This window comes from Gastrolobium bilobum, unplaced genomic scaffold (assembly GCF_033153095.1).
Source record: "Gastrolobium bilobum isolate Gb01-03AN ecotype WA unplaced genomic scaffold, APGP_CSIRO_Gbil_v1 utg4377, whole genome shotgun sequence".
Classification (NCBI taxonomy): domain Eukaryota; kingdom Viridiplantae; phylum Streptophyta; class Magnoliopsida; order Fabales; family Fabaceae; genus Gastrolobium; species Gastrolobium bilobum.
In genome coordinates, this window is record NW_026895684.1 from 1,565,626 (window position 1) to 1,584,639 (window position 19,014).

At 37.1% G+C, this 19,014-nt stretch overlaps 2 protein-coding genes across 5 annotated transcripts; one reads left to right on the plus strand and one right to left on the minus strand.

Moving 5' to 3' along the window:
• Positions 1-1,752: 1,752 nt before the first annotated feature.
• LOC133290082 (protein SENSITIVE TO PROTON RHIZOTOXICITY 1-like) lies at positions 1,753-2,726 on the plus strand. The gene has a single exon (XM_061488145.1). The coding sequence runs from the start codon at positions 1,779-1,781 to the stop codon at positions 2,724-2,726; it is 948 nt and encodes a 315-aa protein (XP_061344129.1). The 5' UTR covers positions 1,753-1,778.
• Positions 2,727-5,049: 2,323 nt separating this feature from the next.
• Positions 5,050-18,804, minus strand: LOC133291021 (probable LRR receptor-like serine/threonine-protein kinase At5g10290). Of its 4 annotated transcripts, none has more exons than XM_061489207.1 (14): positions 18,666-18,804; positions 17,746-17,812; positions 17,461-17,622; positions 17,218-17,351; positions 16,771-16,906; positions 16,353-16,424; positions 15,630-15,773; positions 15,433-15,504; positions 15,270-15,335; positions 9,454-9,524; positions 9,195-9,338; positions 7,689-8,030; positions 6,057-6,451; positions 5,050-5,584 (listed from the first exon to the last, which is right to left on the minus strand). In XM_061489207.1, the coding sequence occupies exons 4-14, from the start codon at positions 17,294-17,296 to the stop codon at positions 5,270-5,272; spliced, it is 1,836 nt and encodes a 611-aa protein (XP_061345191.1). In that variant the 5' UTR covers positions 17,297-17,351; positions 17,461-17,622; positions 17,746-17,812; positions 18,666-18,804; the 3' UTR covers positions 5,050-5,269. The 4 variants fall into 4 exon arrangements, with proteins under 4 accessions (XP_061345191.1, XP_061345197.1, XP_061345182.1 ...); XM_061489213.1 differs by having other exon boundaries at positions 17,461-17,642; XM_061489198.1 differs by having other exon boundaries at positions 18,536-18,672.
• Positions 18,805-19,014: the final 210 nt, after the last annotated feature.

Sequence of the window (19,014 nt, forward strand, 5' to 3'; positions counted from 1 at the left end):
TACAAAGAATTTGTTGATGAATACGCTACGACAATGTTAAATTCAATTCCAACAGCTATAATTCTTGCGGCGTTTTGGTTAAGGAAGAATATTAGGTTAACTAGGCAATTTTTGGAGATAATTGAACACAAATTCAAAACAAAAGTAATCAGAAAGCAAAAGAAAAATATAAATAAAAAGAAGAAGAAAACGTGTTTAAAATTCAGATATGACTGCTAGCCGCCAGAATATTATGGAAGGTTTCGATTATTCTATGTATAAACGCTAGCGTAAGAGTAAAAAACTCTTGCACCAATCTTTCATCATTGATTTCACTTTAATCTAATAGTATAAGATTACTTTGATAAGGAGGAAGATCACTGAAATTAAATAAATGAATATAACTTTGATAAGGAGGAAGAACACTGAAATTCATGTAAAAAAAGAGAGAGAAAGGAATAGTGGAATTCAAATAATGAAGAGAAATCTTTTAAATCTTGACTCCACTATAATGAAATATAATATTCATTAATTATATATTTTAATAGTTTACTATATACTTATTCATTATTTTAATAAATTTATAATTTAAAGTATTAATCACTAAAAGATATTTATAACTCTTGACCTACAAATTCATTGTGTTAGCATAAATTTGTATAAATTTCGTTGTCTTATTATATGTATGTCTTCTGGCCCTTTTATTGTATGAAGTTATAACGATTATCTTATTTATAAAGGATTAAATTATATTTGAATATATGCACAAAGGTTAGAGTTTTAATAAACAATATTACTAGGGGAAACATTGTAATTTTTATGTCAAATATATAACACACCTAATGTGTTAATAATATGTGTAAGTGATAAAACCTGATAAATGGTGAGATACTCTCCAATGTGTATTGGTCGAGTGGAAGAAGTTTAGTCGTGAATTCAATCGTTATTTTTTCGTACAATTTAATTAGTAGATTTTTTAAGTATTTTTATTTTCAGAAAACTGTCATCATTGTATTATTAAACAATAATAGGGAAATTCTAATTTGAGGACCTAAAAATTACAAGAAAAACATTATTTCTTTATATCATATTAAAAATACCAGCAAAATTATCTATTGATGAAATTTGAAGCTATAAACTTAAAATTTCACTGTAGAATGATTGAAATAAAAAGAGAAGAAATAACAATTCAAATATGAAGTTTTACAAGCACACGGAATTAAATTTTAATATACAGAATTATAAAAAAAAATATAAAAATATAAGAATAAATAATATATATTAAAATATTGAATCATATTTTAAATGAATATTATAATTTAATAAATAGAACCATGATTCAAATTCGCTCTCTTTATTAAGTTGTTAACTTGCTATTACTATTTTATTTTTTATTTTTTTTTACCAAAGTTATATGTAACTTTTAGCTGATTAATTTAGTGGTCTTAATTTAACTATCAAAGTAAGATCAATGATAGATATTGACAGAAGAGTCAAACCATGTGCGAGGGATTACTCTGAACATTGGGACAATGTTAACAATTACAACTCCAGGAGAAGCGAAGGGTCAGGTTCAGGGTCAGGGTTTGTGTTAAATGACCTTTGCCTGAACAACACGTGCATCATTTACCCCAAAAAAAAAAAAAAAAACAACGTACCCTCACATTGTCAAATTTGGACAACACTTTCACTACCATATTTAAGGGGTGTTTCTTGGATCATTTTTACTCATAAAATTCGAATCAATCAGTATCTAACTATCTATAGCTTACCCTTCAAAATCAAAACACACACACACTATGCAATCAACACTTGACACAGAGGATCTTCGTGTCCCCCTTCAAAACCTCTCCCAACTCAGCACACGAATGGATTCTCTGCAACGCTTCATATCCCAATCCATCAACACCAACACTCTCCTCACCAACCACCACATGGCCATAGTCTCCGACGAGATTGTCTCGGCCGTTCGCCACCTCATCATCAACAGCGCCGCTCTTGTCTCCTGCACGACAACACCCTACCCTTTTTCGGAAACCGTTCCTTCAAAGAAGCCAACGTTGGATTCGAAAGAAGCCGAGCTTGTCGACGACGACAGGGAACATTGTGAAATTGTGGAGTTCGACGCGGTGGAGCTGTTGGAGAACGACTTTCATTTCTGCGAGGTTTGCGGGAAAGGGTTTAAGCGCGACATGAACCTGCGAATGCACATGCGGGCGCACGGGGATGAGTTTAAGATTAAGACCCACGAAGCGTTGTCGAAGAAGAAGCGTTTCGGGGAAACGCGCTTAAGAGGGACGTGGTTTTCTTGTCCCTTTGAAGGTTGCAACAGGAACAAGGTGCACAAGAAGTTCAGGCCTCTGAAGTCGATGTTTTGTTTGAGGAACCATTTCAAGAGAAGCCATTGCCCGAAAACGCACACGTGTGATCGGTGTCGGAAGAAGAGTTTTGCGATGCTTTCGGACTTGAAGAGCCACGCGAAGCAGTGCCGGGGAGAGTCCACGTGGAAGTGCACGTGCGGAACCACGTTTTCGAGGAAGGATAAGTTGTTTGGACACGTGGCACTGTTCGAGGGGCATTTGCCTGCGCTTGAAGAGAAAGGGAAGCAAGTGGCGGTGGATCATGAAGTGTTGATGAATGAAAGTGATTGTTTCGATGGGTTACCTGAAGGGTTCTTCGATGATTTGGATGATTTTGGGTTTGGCTCCATTCACAACAACTGGGATAAGGATTTGCCCCATTTATAATTTAACAATAATCTCATTCAGAATTCTGCTTTTTTCATTAAACTTAAAGAGATTTGTTAACAGAGTATTCTTATGTACTTGTTAAGGAAATAAAAATATGGAGTGAGAAGATTCACAAGAGGGGCCATGTTTTATTATGAACAAGGATGGCCCTCAATTGTGCTGCATAATGCATATCATCATCTGCGACCCACAATTCTCTGTTAAATAAAGAGCTAAAGAATCTGCGTACTGGTACTAGGTAGGTAGATAGCTAGCTATCCTTCTTTAGAAATGGAGACAAATGAAAGTCGAGAAAATTAAAGTCTCCTTCGAACCTTCAAGTTGAGCTCAATGTAGGCATTAAATTAAAGTCGAGAAAAAATGTGATTTGGATGTACAATAGACAAGACACTATTTCATGTCACAGATGAGAAATGAAACGCATAGACAAATTGTACACATACCTCAGTCACATAGTCTATGAAAATATCTTTTTTCCAAAAGAAAATAAGAGGACCCAAATCTTTTACAGTAACATGTCGATTTCCTAACATTTATGCATGCATTACTATGCTATAATTATAACTTTTAACGGGGAACTTCGCCAATCTGGTGGAGATCTCTCTCTTCTCGTTGTATCTATTACTCTAGGGAGTTGGGAGGAATGAGTACCATTAGTCTCGGTCAGATACTCTAATCTTTGGCTAGTTTTGCTTCCATGACTCCGTTTCCGTAAATGCTGCGACTTTTTATGTATGTCATCATCTCATTGCAAGTATCACTGCAGCTATCTTATAAATTTTACAACATATTTGCACTAACCTGGTAAAAATCCTGCAACTGATATCAGCAACAAACAAACTGGCCTCGGGTTCCTCCCTATTTGGGAACTCTATTCGCACAACACACTAGTCCGATTTGGGGCGAGTCTCGCAATTAAGACTTTAAACTCCTTCCAAAAATAAAACGGTATTGGTGAGGATCGAACATATGCTCTCATCTTCACTTGCTCAGTTTCCTGACGCCAACTAACTAAGCTACCATCATTTGATTGTTTATTTTCTTCCTAAAAAGGTAAAGAAGCGTTTTAACCCACGTGGTAATAACCACGAAACCAAGAATTTGTTCAATTTGGAGCGTCCAAGCAAATAATGTTTAAAGAACCAAATCAATCCATAAGCTTAAGCTATTAAGTGAAGACCCATCAATGATTTATATACTTCTCTAACACGCTCTCTCATACGAGAGCTCATTGAATTTGAAGAGTGGATGATGCATCAAGCTCAGCCTACCTGTGCTAAGAAATTCTACAAGTGAAAGAGAAAAAGGTGAGGATCGAACACGTGACACCAAGGCTTTGATACCATATAAAGAACCAATTCAATCTAAAAACTTAAACTGTTAAGTGAATGTCCATTAATAGTTTATATATTTTTCTAACGTAATGCTTCTTGTATATATGTATAAATTATAGGCAATATTACTCTCCAGCAAAAAGGAGAAAAAAAATTTCTTCTGCACACCCAACCTAAAACGAAATTTTTAAATGGTCTAGGACCATTTAAGCAAATCATGATCCCTCTCACATTAAATAACCATTTTATCCCTACTGTTTTTGTTGTAAATAATAGTTATTTTCTTATTTATTAATTTATTTGTTGTATTGGACCAAGTCCATTAGGTCAAGTATTAGGTCTTTTATTCTCTATAAATACAGAATCTTTTGTACAGATTATTTACAATTCTATAATATATCAGAATACTCTTTTTCAAGTTAGTATCAGAATCTTGGAATACACCACCCCAAAAACTAGCTCAAAGAGTGAGAGTGCCTAAGACCTTATAAACTCTACATTAGTTGCTCATACAACCAATGTGGGACTAATATCTCAACAGTTTTTTTTATCAAAATACTCATTTTAACACCCCCCCCCCCTATATAACACAAGTACCAAGTGGTCTTGAACGGAAAGAAATCTCCAACCAAGAGTGAGACCCATCAGGAAAGAGAAAAAGAAAGAAAAACAATTTCTCCTGTAAATCACTGAATGTAAAGAAAACAAAAACAAAAAGAATCCAAATATCAGACTAGTTGATTTCCTTTAAGACACTTTACAATTAGGATTAGATTATGAAGTCTGCAAATTATAGGCCAATTTGGTCTCCTATTAAAAATGTGTAAGAAATTCATGAATGAAAATTATAAGAAAAATTAAATGAAAACTCACCTCAATTTCTTCCTCAATTCAAAGGGGATACCAAATTGACTACAGAAGTTTAATGAATTTTCATGATGGATTTGCAAAAAAAAAAAAAAAAAAAAAAGGAACCACTCACAAAAAAGATAATAAAATCACTAAAAACATTGAATTTGGAACAATAATGTTGCCTACTTTTGTGCTGTAGCTGAGGTACACAGGACCTTCTCATCAAAATAATAACCCTTTTTCTTTTATACGGTTGGAATACAATAAAACTTACATCTCTATTCAAGCTAACCTATCAAAAGAAGAGGATATTGAGGTACAACATGAAGCATAAATGGTTCAAATTTATAGATATCATCTCCCACCAGACAATTCAATGGCATCTTGATTATAAACCGAATCTTCTCCCCAGTCAAATCTTCTTTGTAATCTCTCGTATTCTTGCCTCCGATTGACCTCCACATGCTGCCATTCCTCCCACCGTTCAGCCAACCCTTCTCCTTCCAGCATTCTTACAACCTCGGACATCAGTGGACGGTCCTCTGGCGTTGCTTGCGTGCAGAGCAATGCAACTTGTATCATCATTTCTACCTCTTGTATGTTGTAATTCTTATTTAGGTTGCGGTCAACAATAGCATCCAGTTTTTTCTCCCGTTCTAGTTTCTTAACCTATAAAACACAAAAATATAACAAAAACAGTAACACATAAGTATAAACTGATGATACAGATTTTGATTTTTGAAGATGACAAACACGAACAGCTGAACACAAAGGGAGAGGGTCATCATAAACAAGCATGTGTTCTCTAAAATCTAAAAAGCATAATATAAACAACACACTTCAACTTATTTCCAGCTTGATATAAAAGCAGAGATACAGTTATAACTATATGAACTTCTCTTGGCTCATCACAATCACTACTCCCTGACTGTATGTGTTTGGCCTAAGTGGGTTAGGATACCCATTTTAGATGGAGCGCCCATAATATCCAATCTTTATCCATGTGATTAAATGCCAAAGTTTGACATCACCAAAACACCCAGGAAGCATTCAGAAGTTCCAAGCATGCTACACAAACAAGAAACAAACACCAAGACACAGTAGAAAACAAGGAGGCCGTGATATTAAAAAGAGGTCTTACATGGTCAAGCAATAGCACATCATCTTCCTCTTCCAAACGTGAAAAGTCAATTGCCCGTTGACCTGTAACAAGCTCCAAAAGCATAATCCCGTAACCAAAAACATCAGTCCTTTCTGAAGACTTTCCAGTGGACAAATATTCAGGAGCTATGTGGCCCATTGTCCCACGAACTTGAGTTGTCACATTAGTCTTTCGAACATCAACTAACTTTGCCAAACCAAAGTCGCCAACAACTGCCTCAAAATCTTCATCTAGTAATACATTAGCTGCCTTCACATCCCGATGAATAATTTTAGGATTGCAATGCTCGTGAAGATATTCTAAGCCACGGGCTGTTCCCAGAGCCACTCGTTTTCTTGTAGGCCAATCCAAAACAGATTCCCCAGGTTTGAGTTCTGCATCAGTATTCTCGTTGTAAATCTCACAGGAAAAATGCTAAATTTTACAAGCAGACAAGAGATCCAATCTACTTCCCACAATACAACTCAAAACCTATCAAACAAAGATACCGTAATAGTAACACATTTTTATAATCATTTAATATCAATGTTACTTTATGATTTTAGGATGTAAAGGTAGCATAAAGCTGAATATTTAAAATTGTAACAGCCTGCATGATGACAGTGCCAGTGATGAAAACACATTATCTGATTCAACTTTCCCATCTTGTTTTACTCCCCAGCCTGACAAAATAACAATTTCTACCAAAAGAATTTTGAAGTGTTTTAAAAAGGCCAACCAGACCCAGTTGAACCGTAAAACAATCCAGCATTTCAACTGCTCAAAATCAGTAAAAACCAGCAAAAACAGGAGAACTGGACTGGTTTTGAAAACCGATTCTGCAAAACCAAAATTAGGACTTGATTGGGTCAACAGTCAACTAAAGATATGGGTTGAGTTGTCAACTTTCTCAATGGCTCGTGGATTTCAGTTTACATGAACTACAATTGTTTAAAACTATACAAATAACTAAATTGAAGGAAAATAAAATAAGATTCTCTAAATCTTTGATGCTATTCTCTCCTGTGTCTCGTGAACTCTTCATTCCTAATAATTTACATACATGCATATATGTACATTTGTATATATTAAAAAGGGCAGTGCTATTAAGTTCCCCCTTTGCGGATGGTCTAGGGAAAGTATATAATAAGCAGCCTTATCTCGCATTTATAAGAGGCTGATTACATGAATCAAATCTGTGACTTTCGGGTCCATGGGAAAACACCAATTGTTGCGCCAAGGTTTCTCTTCCTATATTTATATATATAATCACATAAAATTTAAATTTGTATAGATTAATACAGAAATTTTATCCAATAAAATTAAAAATGTATTTAAGACATTATCTGATTCAACCTCTTCACTAGTTCTCCGGTCAAACTGAACAATGCTCTAAGGTGTTCGATAAATCTTAAATTTGTTAGTATATATCCTAAAATGTTAGATTAAATCTTTGAATACTTTTTTCATCCAATTAACTTCTGGAAATGTTTAAAATGATAATATGACTGAAATTTCACGGTGGTGATACTCAACAATAGCAAATCAAGTTGAATACTTAGCCTACCAGTGATGCCAATATGAATTGTAACTAAATACCTTGTAATGCCAATATGAATTGTAACTAAATACCTCGTAGACGATAGGCAACGCTTAAGTTCTGCATGAAGGGATAAACTAAGAGACGCTCGGTTGGAGTAGTACAAAAACCAATCAGCCGTAACAGGTTCCTATGGACAGCTACACTTATCATCTCAACTTCACGCTGGAAAGCTGCATCTCCCCCAGGACTTTCATAATCAGTTAACCTTTTGACAGCAACTTTTGTGTTATCAGTAAGAACACCTTTATAAACCTTTCCAAAGCCTCCCTGTCCTAGAACATTTTTCTCACTGAAGCTGTCTGTAGCTATCTGTAGTTCTCTCCATGCAAATCTTTTTAGTTGACCAAATGCAATTCGGCGGTCAACTTCACCTGATGAAACAAGAAAAAATAATAATGATAAAATAGATATTATCACAAGCAAATTTTGAAAAGGAAAAAGTTTACATGAATCACAATTCAGTGTAGTTATCATGATATTTCAACAACAACAACAAAAAAACCACTCCTCATTAAACCCGACTAGCGAGTGTGGGGTGGAAGCAATCCTTGTACGCAGCCTTATCCTTGCATAATTGCAAAGAGATTGTTTCCTAAATTTGAACCCATGATCTTTCAGTCATGAAGGAACAGCTTTACCACTGCTCCAGTTCGGCCCCCTTTATCACGATATTTCAACAAGCTTCATAATTAGAAGATTACAGAATAGGTTAGATCACTCCAAAATTTGATCATATCCCACATTCATTGGACATGAAAGGTTTAAAGGAATGGAAACGGGAATATTCCAATATGTTGTTTTAACTTCAAAGAACCAATTATCCCAAAAGTTTAAGTTATTAGGTGAGGGTTAAGATTCGTTTTAAATACCTAACATCTAGCTATTAGATCCAGTGGGCCACAGTGCCACACCAGATGAGGACATCAAAAAGAGGGAAAAGCATGAGCAAAACACAATGGCAATAAAAAGGAGATAATAGAAGATCCAGAACTACTAAATAAAATCAACATGGCAGTAATTAATCAGATGCCCTGAATGGGAAAAACAGTACAGCAGTCAGATGCTGTTGACCATCATAGAGGATATGAGGTTTTGGTTAGCAAGAAACAGTGCAATTTCAATGCATTGATTATGCATAATGACCTGAGCAAGATACCATACATATGAACCCATTTACAATTTGGATAATAATTCTTTATATGTAATACCATATTCATTCATGAGTTCACAGTATTAGATCATTTTGAAAATGAATGCATGGGTAGAATTAATTCCAATGCATTGATTATGCATAAGAGCTGAGCAATATACCATACATATAAATTGATCCAAAATTTGGATAATAAAGCCTTTGTGTAATATCATATTAACTTGTGAGTTTACACTATTGTATCATTTTGAAACTGAATGCATATGTAGAATTTCCAGATCAATATTTTAAAATGCTATAGCACAAACATATTAACATTTGTGTCCACATTTCACTTGAGAGAAGTCTCGTACAAGAACATTCAGACTAAACAAGAAACTCAAACCTGCAACATCTACAAAAACTTCACGCTTGTAGCCTTTGTGTCTACCCTTGCACCAAAAGAATAGCAGACCACCAAGGAAAAGGATAATGACTAACCCTATAATAATTCCAACTACGAGGCCAATTTTTGGTTTATGTGATGAACCTGCGAAGTGTAGGAAAATTAGTATTCCGCTTGTAGCCAAGAGAAGGGAATGAAATGAGGTATAGATAACAACACATTACAAAACAGAACCGAGAAAATATTCCAATCAAGTAACCTTGATCTGCATTATCAGTTGCGCAAGGGTGATGATAATTCACACCACAATTCAACTTATTTCCAGTGAAACTGCAATAACGAGCACAGTTAAAAAAGTGGAATGTAATGATATATAATACAGGGAAGGGATCACTTTTCATGAGCATAAGTCAAAATCACTCTTACATCATTGAATAATTATATCACAAGATCTACTGTTGGATTGAAAGTTCTTATCATATCTATATATATATATAGAAAAACTAGTCTCATGTTATATGAGACAAGTTTCTCTCCTACACGCCTTTCGATAACTGTGTCACTTTTTTCTTTTTCTTTTTTTTCCTTTTTCAGGTAGTGGAGCCACACGTTTATCTCTATGACATGAGATAACTTATCTCCTTTAACATGAGATTAATAAAACCCATATATATATATATAGAGAGAGAGAGAGATGTTTCTGCTTTTGCTGCAGAAATTTTTTTCCTGCCACACTCGCATAAAAGTGAGTGGATCCATTAAATTTCTTTTCTCTCTTCTCTTTATAATGGGACCCACCTGATCAAAGGAGGAAAAAAGCTGTTTCAGATTGGAATATTTCTTTAACCTCTGTTTTTTTACCTATCACCAAACAATATAATGAAGCATTTCGTTCATCGTTATTGCTCCTATTCGTGGCCCGAAGTTCTTCACCAGATAAACCTAGTCATTGAGGACAACCTTCATGTTAGAGAAGTGAAGACAACCATTTTTGAGCTAGCAACTAGTATCTTGCGCCCCTTCATAACGTTAAGTTCCCTAATATGGTATTGGATCCACTTTGACCAAGTGGTTGAGAGTGTAATCATCAGTGCCCCTCCATTCTCATTTTAAATCAATTTTTGGCAGAAAGTTTTGGTGGGCAAATGCTTTAACCATGCTTCAGGCTCAAACAGCTTACACATGATAAAGCATGTTAGAGATACCAGTTCTGGGCTAGTAACTAAAAGCCTAAGCCTTTTAGGATGACCAGTTCCTTATTACTTCCCCATTTCCTTTTACACTTTCTTAATAGAGACTACAAATCCACCTCAACAACCATGATTCGACAGCACTAATCAGACAAAGGAGTTTGTACCCAACAAATCCTATTTCCACGACATGGGAAAAACTGCCACTTCTCTAGCCTCTTACCATTCGATATTTAAGTAACAATTATATGGAAAGTAGTCAAGCTACGAGAATTAAAACTTTTTTGTTGAAACAATATATGTGATGAATGATGATTGCCAGTCTTTCAAATGGAAATAAAAAAGTGGAAACAGAGATGACCAATAAAATTGTCTACTACTGCTCGATTGGAATACGTTAGTAACTGTTAGAATATTAGATATGATATGATCAGATTTGATTAGATATGATTGGATTCTGTCTTATCCGTAAATAGTCTGACTGTATTCTGACTGTATTAGGATTAGGTTTGGATTAGGTTTGGGCCTTACACTTAAGCCCATTAGGGTCTCTATATATTGTAACTCCTTGACACAGATCAATACACAACGTATTCTTTTACATTTAACTTGGTATCAGAGCTCTTTCGTTCTAGGAACCCTCGCTTCCGCTCAGAAACCTTGTTTTTTTTGCTTTAAAAACCTAAGCCCACTGCTTAGGAGTCCTCTTTCTTGCCGTGCGTCCTTCCGGCAAGCCTTCTAGGGCTGTAAACAGCCTCTGAGTGATTTTTCCAAACGCGTCAGCACCTCCGACGGCCACCGGAACCACCGCCCGCCGTCAGCATCACTGTTCAGGCAACCGGAGACTTTTTCCGGCGACTTTTCCGACCAAGCTTCACGCGATCAGGACCCTTTCTTCCCGGCGACCAGGTTTGTGGTGGTCCGGTCAGCAACGCATCTCCCACGCGCCGTCACGCGCCACCTGTCTTCACTGCGCGTGGGCTTCACGCGCCACCTTCTGCTGGCGCGTGAGCACTATTCCGGCGGCTTTTTCCGGACGGTCTTGGACAGAGAAGCTCGCCTTCTCCTCCCCTTCCTGGATCTGTGATTGTTTCTCTGTGGGTCTGACCTTAGACGCGTGGTTCTTCTTGATTGGATATCGTTTGCCTTCGTTTACGGCTTTTATATTTTATCTTTAAATGGCAGCAGCATCTCCTGATCTCTCGGAGGTTAACTCTCCTTCTATTGTTGCAAATATAGCTCAGTCATACAAAGCATCATTTGGTTCAGGTTCGGACTGTGCTGCACTCCAAACCCCTCTCAGGAAGGCTTCTCCTCAGTCTCAGCCTTATACTGGTAATCCCGTTGCTTGTGTTTCTCATTCTACATCACTTGGCACTTGGATATTTGACTCCGGTGCTACCGATCATCTCTGTGGTAATAAGGAACTCTTTACATCTCTTACTTATTCTGATCATTTACCGTCTTTTACCCTTGCGGATGGAACCAAAGCCCCAGTTTGTGGGATTGGACAAGCTCGCCCGACCTCTACCTTGGCCCTGACATCTGTCTATTACATTCCTGGCATCCCTTATAACTTAATTTCTATTAGTAAGTTGATCCACTCCCTCACTTGCACCATTACTTTCTCTAACCATTCTGTTTCTGTGCAGGATCCGGGTACGGGGAAAATGATTGGAGTGGGTCGTGAGTCACGGGGGCTTTATTATCTGGATGTGCCTCGTCCTTCAGTAGCATGCTCTCTCACAGAATCTCCACAACTTATCCACAGTCGCCTTGGTCATCCAAGTCTTTCAAAGTTGCAGAAAATGGTTCCTCTTTTGTCCGGTCTTCAGTCTTTAGATTGTGTGTCATGTCAACAAGGGAAGCATACACGCTCCTCTTTTGCCAGTCGAGTCAATAAACGAGCTGATGCCCCTTTCTCTCTTGTTCATTCAGATATCTGGGGTCCAAGTCGTACCTTGTCTGTCTTAGGTTTTCGGTATTTCGTTACCTTTATTGATGATTTTTCCCGTTGCACTTGGACCTATTTAATGAAAAATCGTTCTGAGTTATTTTCCATTTATAAAAAGTTTTCTACTGAGATCCATACTCAATTTGGTGTTTCTATTCGTATTCTACGTAGTGATAATGCTAAGGAATATGTTTCTATTGATTTTTCTAATTTCTTGGCCACACAAGGTACTTTACATCAAACTACTTGTCCTCACACTCCACAACAAAATGGGGTGGCTGAACGTAAAAACAGACATCTCATTGAAACTGCCCGTACCCTTCTTATTCATATGCAGGTTCCTCTTCACTTCTGGGCAGATGCTGTACTCATCTCTTGTTTTCTCATCAATCGCATGCCTTCATCTGTGCTCCACAATGACATTCCTCATAATCTATTGCTTCCAGATGTTCCTCTTTATCCTCTAACTCCACATGTCTTTGGTTGTACTTGTTTTGTTCATGATCTCACTCCTGGTAAGGATAAGTTAACATCCAAAGCCTTTCAGTGTATCTTTCTTGGTTATTCTCGTCTTCAAAAGGGTTATCGTTGTTATTCTCCCGACCTTAAGCGTTACTTAGTTTCCGCTGATGTCACTTTTCTTGATCAACAACCCTTTAATTCTATCCCATCTCAGATGTCACAGGTTGATCATGTACTTCCTGTCCCTTTTCTTGACTTGTCTTTGCCAGCTGCAGGTGCTTCTATTCCAGATGAGCAACCTATTGCTTCTATACCTGAGGACCGTCCACTTCTCACCTATCAGCGTCGCAAAACTGTGCCTCCTGTCGACTCGACTCTTGCTGACTCATCGCCCACTGCTGTTGCTTCTTCCCCTCCGGATCCTTCATCAGAGACTCTTCCCATTGCTCAAAGAAAAGGTACACGTACTACTCGTAACCCTTATCCTCTTTATACCTTTTTGAGTTATGACCGTCTTTCTTCACCTCATTTCACCTTTGTTTCTAGTCTTTCTTCTATTTCTATTCCTAAGACCACAGGTGAAGCACTTTCCCATCCAGGGTGGCGCCAAGCAATGCTTGATGAGATGACTGCACTTCATTCCAATGGCACTTGGGACCTTGTTTCTGCTCCTCCAGAGAAGTCTATAGTTGGTTGTCGCTGGGTTTTTACTGTGAAAGTTGGACCTGATGGCCATATTGATCGTCTCAAGGCACGTTTAGTTGCCAAGGGTTTTACTCAAATCTTTGGCCTTGATTATAGCGATACATTTTCTCCGGTCGCTAAGATGGCGTCAGTCCGCCTCTTTCTTGCCCTTGCTGCTGTTCGTCACTGGCCACTCCTTCAACTTGACATCAAAAATGCCTTTCTTCATGGTGATTTACAAGAAGAAGTTTACATGGAGCAACCACCTGGTTTTGTTGCTCAGGGGGAGTCTGGAAAGGTGTGTCGTCTTCGGAAATCCTTATATGGTCTCAAGCAGTCTCCTCGAGCATGGTTCAGTCGTTTCAGTTCTGTTGTTCAGGCGTTTGGCTTAATCCGCAGTAAAGTTGACCATTCTGTGTTTTATAGGATTACATCTCCTGAAGTGTATCTATTTGTTAGTCTATGTTGACGACATCATTCTCACCGGAAGTGATCAAGACGGAATTCGTCAGTTAAAACAGCATTTGTTTAGTACATTTCAAACAAAGGACCTTGGGAAGCTGCGTTACTTCTTGGGAATTGAGGTGGCGCAATCAAGACAGGGCATTTCTATCTGTCAAAGGAAATATGCCTTGGATATCCTAGAAGAAACTGGTATGTTGGGGAGTAAACCAGTTGATACACCTATGGATCCTAATGTCAAGTTATTACCCGGACAGGGGGAGCCGTTATCTGATCCTGGACGTTATCGGAGGCTAATTGGGAAGCTCAATTATCTTACTGTGACTAGGCCAGATATTTCTTTCGCTGTCAGTACGGCCAGTCAGTTCCTTGATTCCCCTTGTGATTCACATTGGAATGCTGCTGTGAGGATCCTCCGATACATCAAAGGAGCACCAGGAAAAGGTTTGTTGTATTCGGATCAGGGAAATACAGAAATTTGTGGTTACTCAGATGCCGATTGGGCAGGATCACCCTCGGACAGACGCTCTACTTCTGGTTATTGTGTCTTCTTCGGAGGAAACTTAATCTCATGGAAAAGCAAGAAACAACCTGTTGTTTCCCGATCTAGTGCAGAAGCTGAGTATCGTGCAATGGCAAATACTACCTGTGAGTTGATCTGGTTAAAGCAGTTGATTCAGGAGCTTCATCTTTGTGAACAGAAACAACCCATGACACTCATCTGTGATAATCAAGCTGCGCTACATATATCCTCTAATCCTGTTTTTCATGAGAGGACCAAACATATAGAGATTGATTGTCACTTCTTTCGGGAAAAGATTCAGTCAGGAGAAATCAAGACAGCTTTTGTCAACTCGTCTAATCAACTAGCAGATGTTTTCACTAAAGCTCTTAGAGGTCCTCGGGTTGAATACATTTGTAACAAGCTTGGTGCTCATAATATATACGCACCAGCTTGAGGGGGAGTGTTAGAATATTAGATATGATATGATTAGATTTGATTAGATATGATTGGATTCTGTCTTATCCGTAAATAGTCTGACTGTATTCTGACTGTATTAGGATTAGGTTTGGATTAGGTTTGGGCCTTACACTTAAGCCCATTAGGGTCTCTATATATTGTAACTCCTTGACACAGATCAATACACAACGTATTCTTTTACATTTAACTGTAACAATAATTGTCAAATGAAATCTACATCTGGGCTCTTTGGATGTATGTGACAACTTCACGGGTCCACATGGTCCTTGGGGTCCAGGGATATGAAGACATGTTTAAATGGTGCTTTAAATGTTCAATCAAATACTAAGTTACCATCATACTTGTATTTAGGAACTTCAAATAACCGTTCCGGAATTTGACCACTAAGATTATTTGAATCTAGCAAACTGCAAAAGAGAAGTTTGAACAATTAATCAGATATTAAATTAATGAAACATACGTAGAAGTAACCAGCAAACTTCCAGAAACCATTATTTCACGTACACATTGATCAAGCTAGGGAGACTGGAAAGTGATTCAGGAATAGTCCCACTGAGATTGTTTTGACTCAGTGTCCTGGTTGCAGGAAAAAATAAAACAGATACTTTTAAACATTGCAGAAAAAATATATATATATATATATATATATACTAAGAGCCATTTATATCTGTAAAACATAGCAAACAGAACGTCATACTTACAAGAATTGAAGCTTTGTAAGATTACCAAGGGACGATGGTATTTCACCAGTTAATCTGTTGTTTTCCAAATCCAACCTGACCAAGCTTGTCAGGTTTCCGAATTCTTTTGGTATGTCACCAGTGATGCCATTCCCTTGCAAAGAACTGCATGATAAAAGCATCATATACATTAATGGTTATACTTAAAACCTTGCTTGCTTTTTTGTTAATAGTAAATATTTAAAAGAAAAAAAATTCCTGAAAAAATGTGCAATGAAACCAAAGCATGAACTACTGTAACACCAAACCCCTCCTCCATAAAAAATTGAACATTTGCAATATAACAAGAATGAACTCATGAACAATGAGAATGAGTCGAAATCACACAAAATTCACTATAGACTAAATGAACTTTAATAACTACAGCTCATAAGATGCAAAATAAATAGCATATTCAATTGCAAAAATCTTAAATCGTACAATAAGTGATACAAAATAACAGAGATATATTATTTCACATCATAACACTATAATGCAACAATCCAAGAATGACGATATTCTCCAATAAAACAGAAAAAAAGGAAAGACGAAAAGGGGGTTGCAAGAACAATGTAAGCAAGTGGTTTTCAATAGCAAACAAGCTGAAGTTATATCATAAAATTGAGGGAGTGGAATACTAAAAATATTATTAATACTATGGATTAGACTCAGATTGTGTGGATATTTCGTAATATAAATACTTACAGAGTTTGAAGATATTTTAGAACTCCAATTCTTGGAGTCAAGAATCCCGCGAATCCCATAAATGCTAGTGAACTGGAATGAAATAATTTATACAGTTACGCAGCATGCACAAACTCAAGATATACTAGTGCGAAATATATAATATGAATAGATAATTTCCTACGAACAATGAAGGTAATGAATGTCAACATCTTCAGCAAATCAAATGAACATTCTCTATGCAGGGTCCACTCCCGCTCTGCACAGGCTCCAGGAAAGGCTCTGTAGCAGGCAATCTTACCTTGTATTTGCAAGAGGCTGATTATATGAATCGAACCTGTGACCTCCGGGTCACATGGCGACAACACTAATTGTTGTGCCAAGGCTCTCCTTCCTGATCGAATATTTAAAATAAAAAAATTAATAGAGAATATCTTACACTTGAATAACATAGGAGGAGTTCAGGTCACAGCTAACACGTGACCAAGTACAAGGATTCACTTGATTTTGGTTCCAGTCAGTAAGCTGCTGAGCTGAAGCATTCAATGATAGCTTCAATGCAAATAGTGCATCTCCTGAAATGAACAGGAACATTACACACCTACCAGAGCTAGGACTAAGAGCCCAAAAACACTGTGATCTTCACAAAACCAGAGGCGAAGATGTTTCCATAATATTTCAACAGCAATCATGGGGGAAAAAATGAGATATTCATTAGACTCTGCTGATAACAGTTGTATGTATCTATGTATTCCTCAGAAATGAATTCGAAATTGAAGTTTGAGAAGCTGAGTTTTATCCCCAGAATAAAAATATGAATGCATGTACGTACAGCAGTTAAATTTTACATAGCCTACTTGAGTGCCATACAAACACAAGACTGTACCTTGCGAATCAGGCAACACAAAAGAACATAAGCAACCCAATAACAATAGCACAAATATGAAGTCCATTTCTACAGGCATCAACCACTGACACAATGTCCATGATATTCAATTTGTATATGAGCAATTTCCATCTCTGCAGTGCAAAATCATCAAAACCATTAAGCTATGAGGATTAAATAACAGCAGTAAACGCCATATAAAGAGAAACAGTATGATGCAAACTACTGGAGTGATGAAAATACCTTATATTGTGATACGAGGTATTTAATGATCAACAATGCTGTTGAGCTTGTCTAAGGAATCTCATTGCATCACTGAGAGGACCACATAGCTATTGATCAAAAACTATTTGGCGAAAGCCACTACTAAACTTTTTGTTTCCCTCAGCTCACTCCACTCGCCTCCTGGAAAGGAAAAATGGGGGCTAGAAAAATTCAACCATTCTAAATTTTACAACCAACCTAGTTGCTAATTGATACTTCAATTCTCACTATCTAGAAAAAGGGGAAAGGTTAATCACAACTCACAAGTACACGGTCAGGGATGAAAATGCTAAAACCGTTCAATTACCAACTACTGGCACTTCATCTGATTCTGAAACGAAAAAAGGGAGCAGTAAGGTAATGAAAGCAGTCTCAAGGCATAACCATTTCACTGAACTTGCTATTTTATCCACAAAACAAACAAAAAAAGTAGAGAAATCATTGTAAATCACCAAAGGATGCTTTCTCTCTTCTTACCAACTTCGATTAATTACCGAAAAGCATAGATCAATACTAAGTCCAATGTAAAGAACCGTGCGTGCACTATTTATTCGTAAACAATAAAACACTACACTTAGAGTTGAAGGCGTGCAAGAGAATTTCACGGAAATTAAACATTCATAAATAAGCTTCTTTATAGAAAACACGGTCGCAATCGGGAACAGATGAAACAACACTAATCGACAAAACAAAAAAAAACAAAAAAGGAGAAGAAGAAGAATTTCAGAAACTTCAATTAGGTGCCAGCAAAATCATGGAACGTGAGGGGGTGAATCAAATCAACTAGGCACGGAATCACGCACACAAAACGACAAAAAATGATGCGTATATGCCGAAACAGGAGTCGAAAACAAAAAGCTTGGGCAAAAGCAGAACACAAAACACTAACAAACACGATTTAAATAACAAACAAAATAATAATAATAATACAAAACTCAAAATCGGAATTAGGTAGCTCATCAATAAAGTTGCAACAAAGACAAGATTATCTTTGAAATAAAAAATAATAATAATAATAACAATAGAAGAAGGAAATAAAAGAATAGATGGATACGACGAGCGAAGGGTTGAAAGAGAATCAGTGAGTGTAGTGTAGAGAGTAGAGAGCAGAAAGCAGAAAGCAGAAAGCGAAGCAACAGAGAGATATGGCGATGAGAGTCACATAGCTGGCATTATGGCCTAACCTGGTGGTAATGGTATATGATTGTTTGACAGCAAATGCGTAACAGAACTTTCTATTCCTTTCTTTCTTTCTTTCTTTTTAGTTAGTTTCTAACAAAAATTGTTTTTGCATTTTACTACTTACTTTACTGGACTTAACTGGATTAGATAGAAAGTCTAGAAAGTTTCTAATCTATTGTTGAGTGAGAATTGTGAGAAGCAAGTTGCAATAATTGGTCCCCTCCCCTCTCTCTCTCTCTCTCTCTCTCTCCAATTGAGTCGCACTTGCGTCAATGGCCGGTTTGGATTGGACTGTTGCTTTGAAAATGTCATCCATTTAATATGGGGATGTTTTCCGGTGCTGCTGTATCA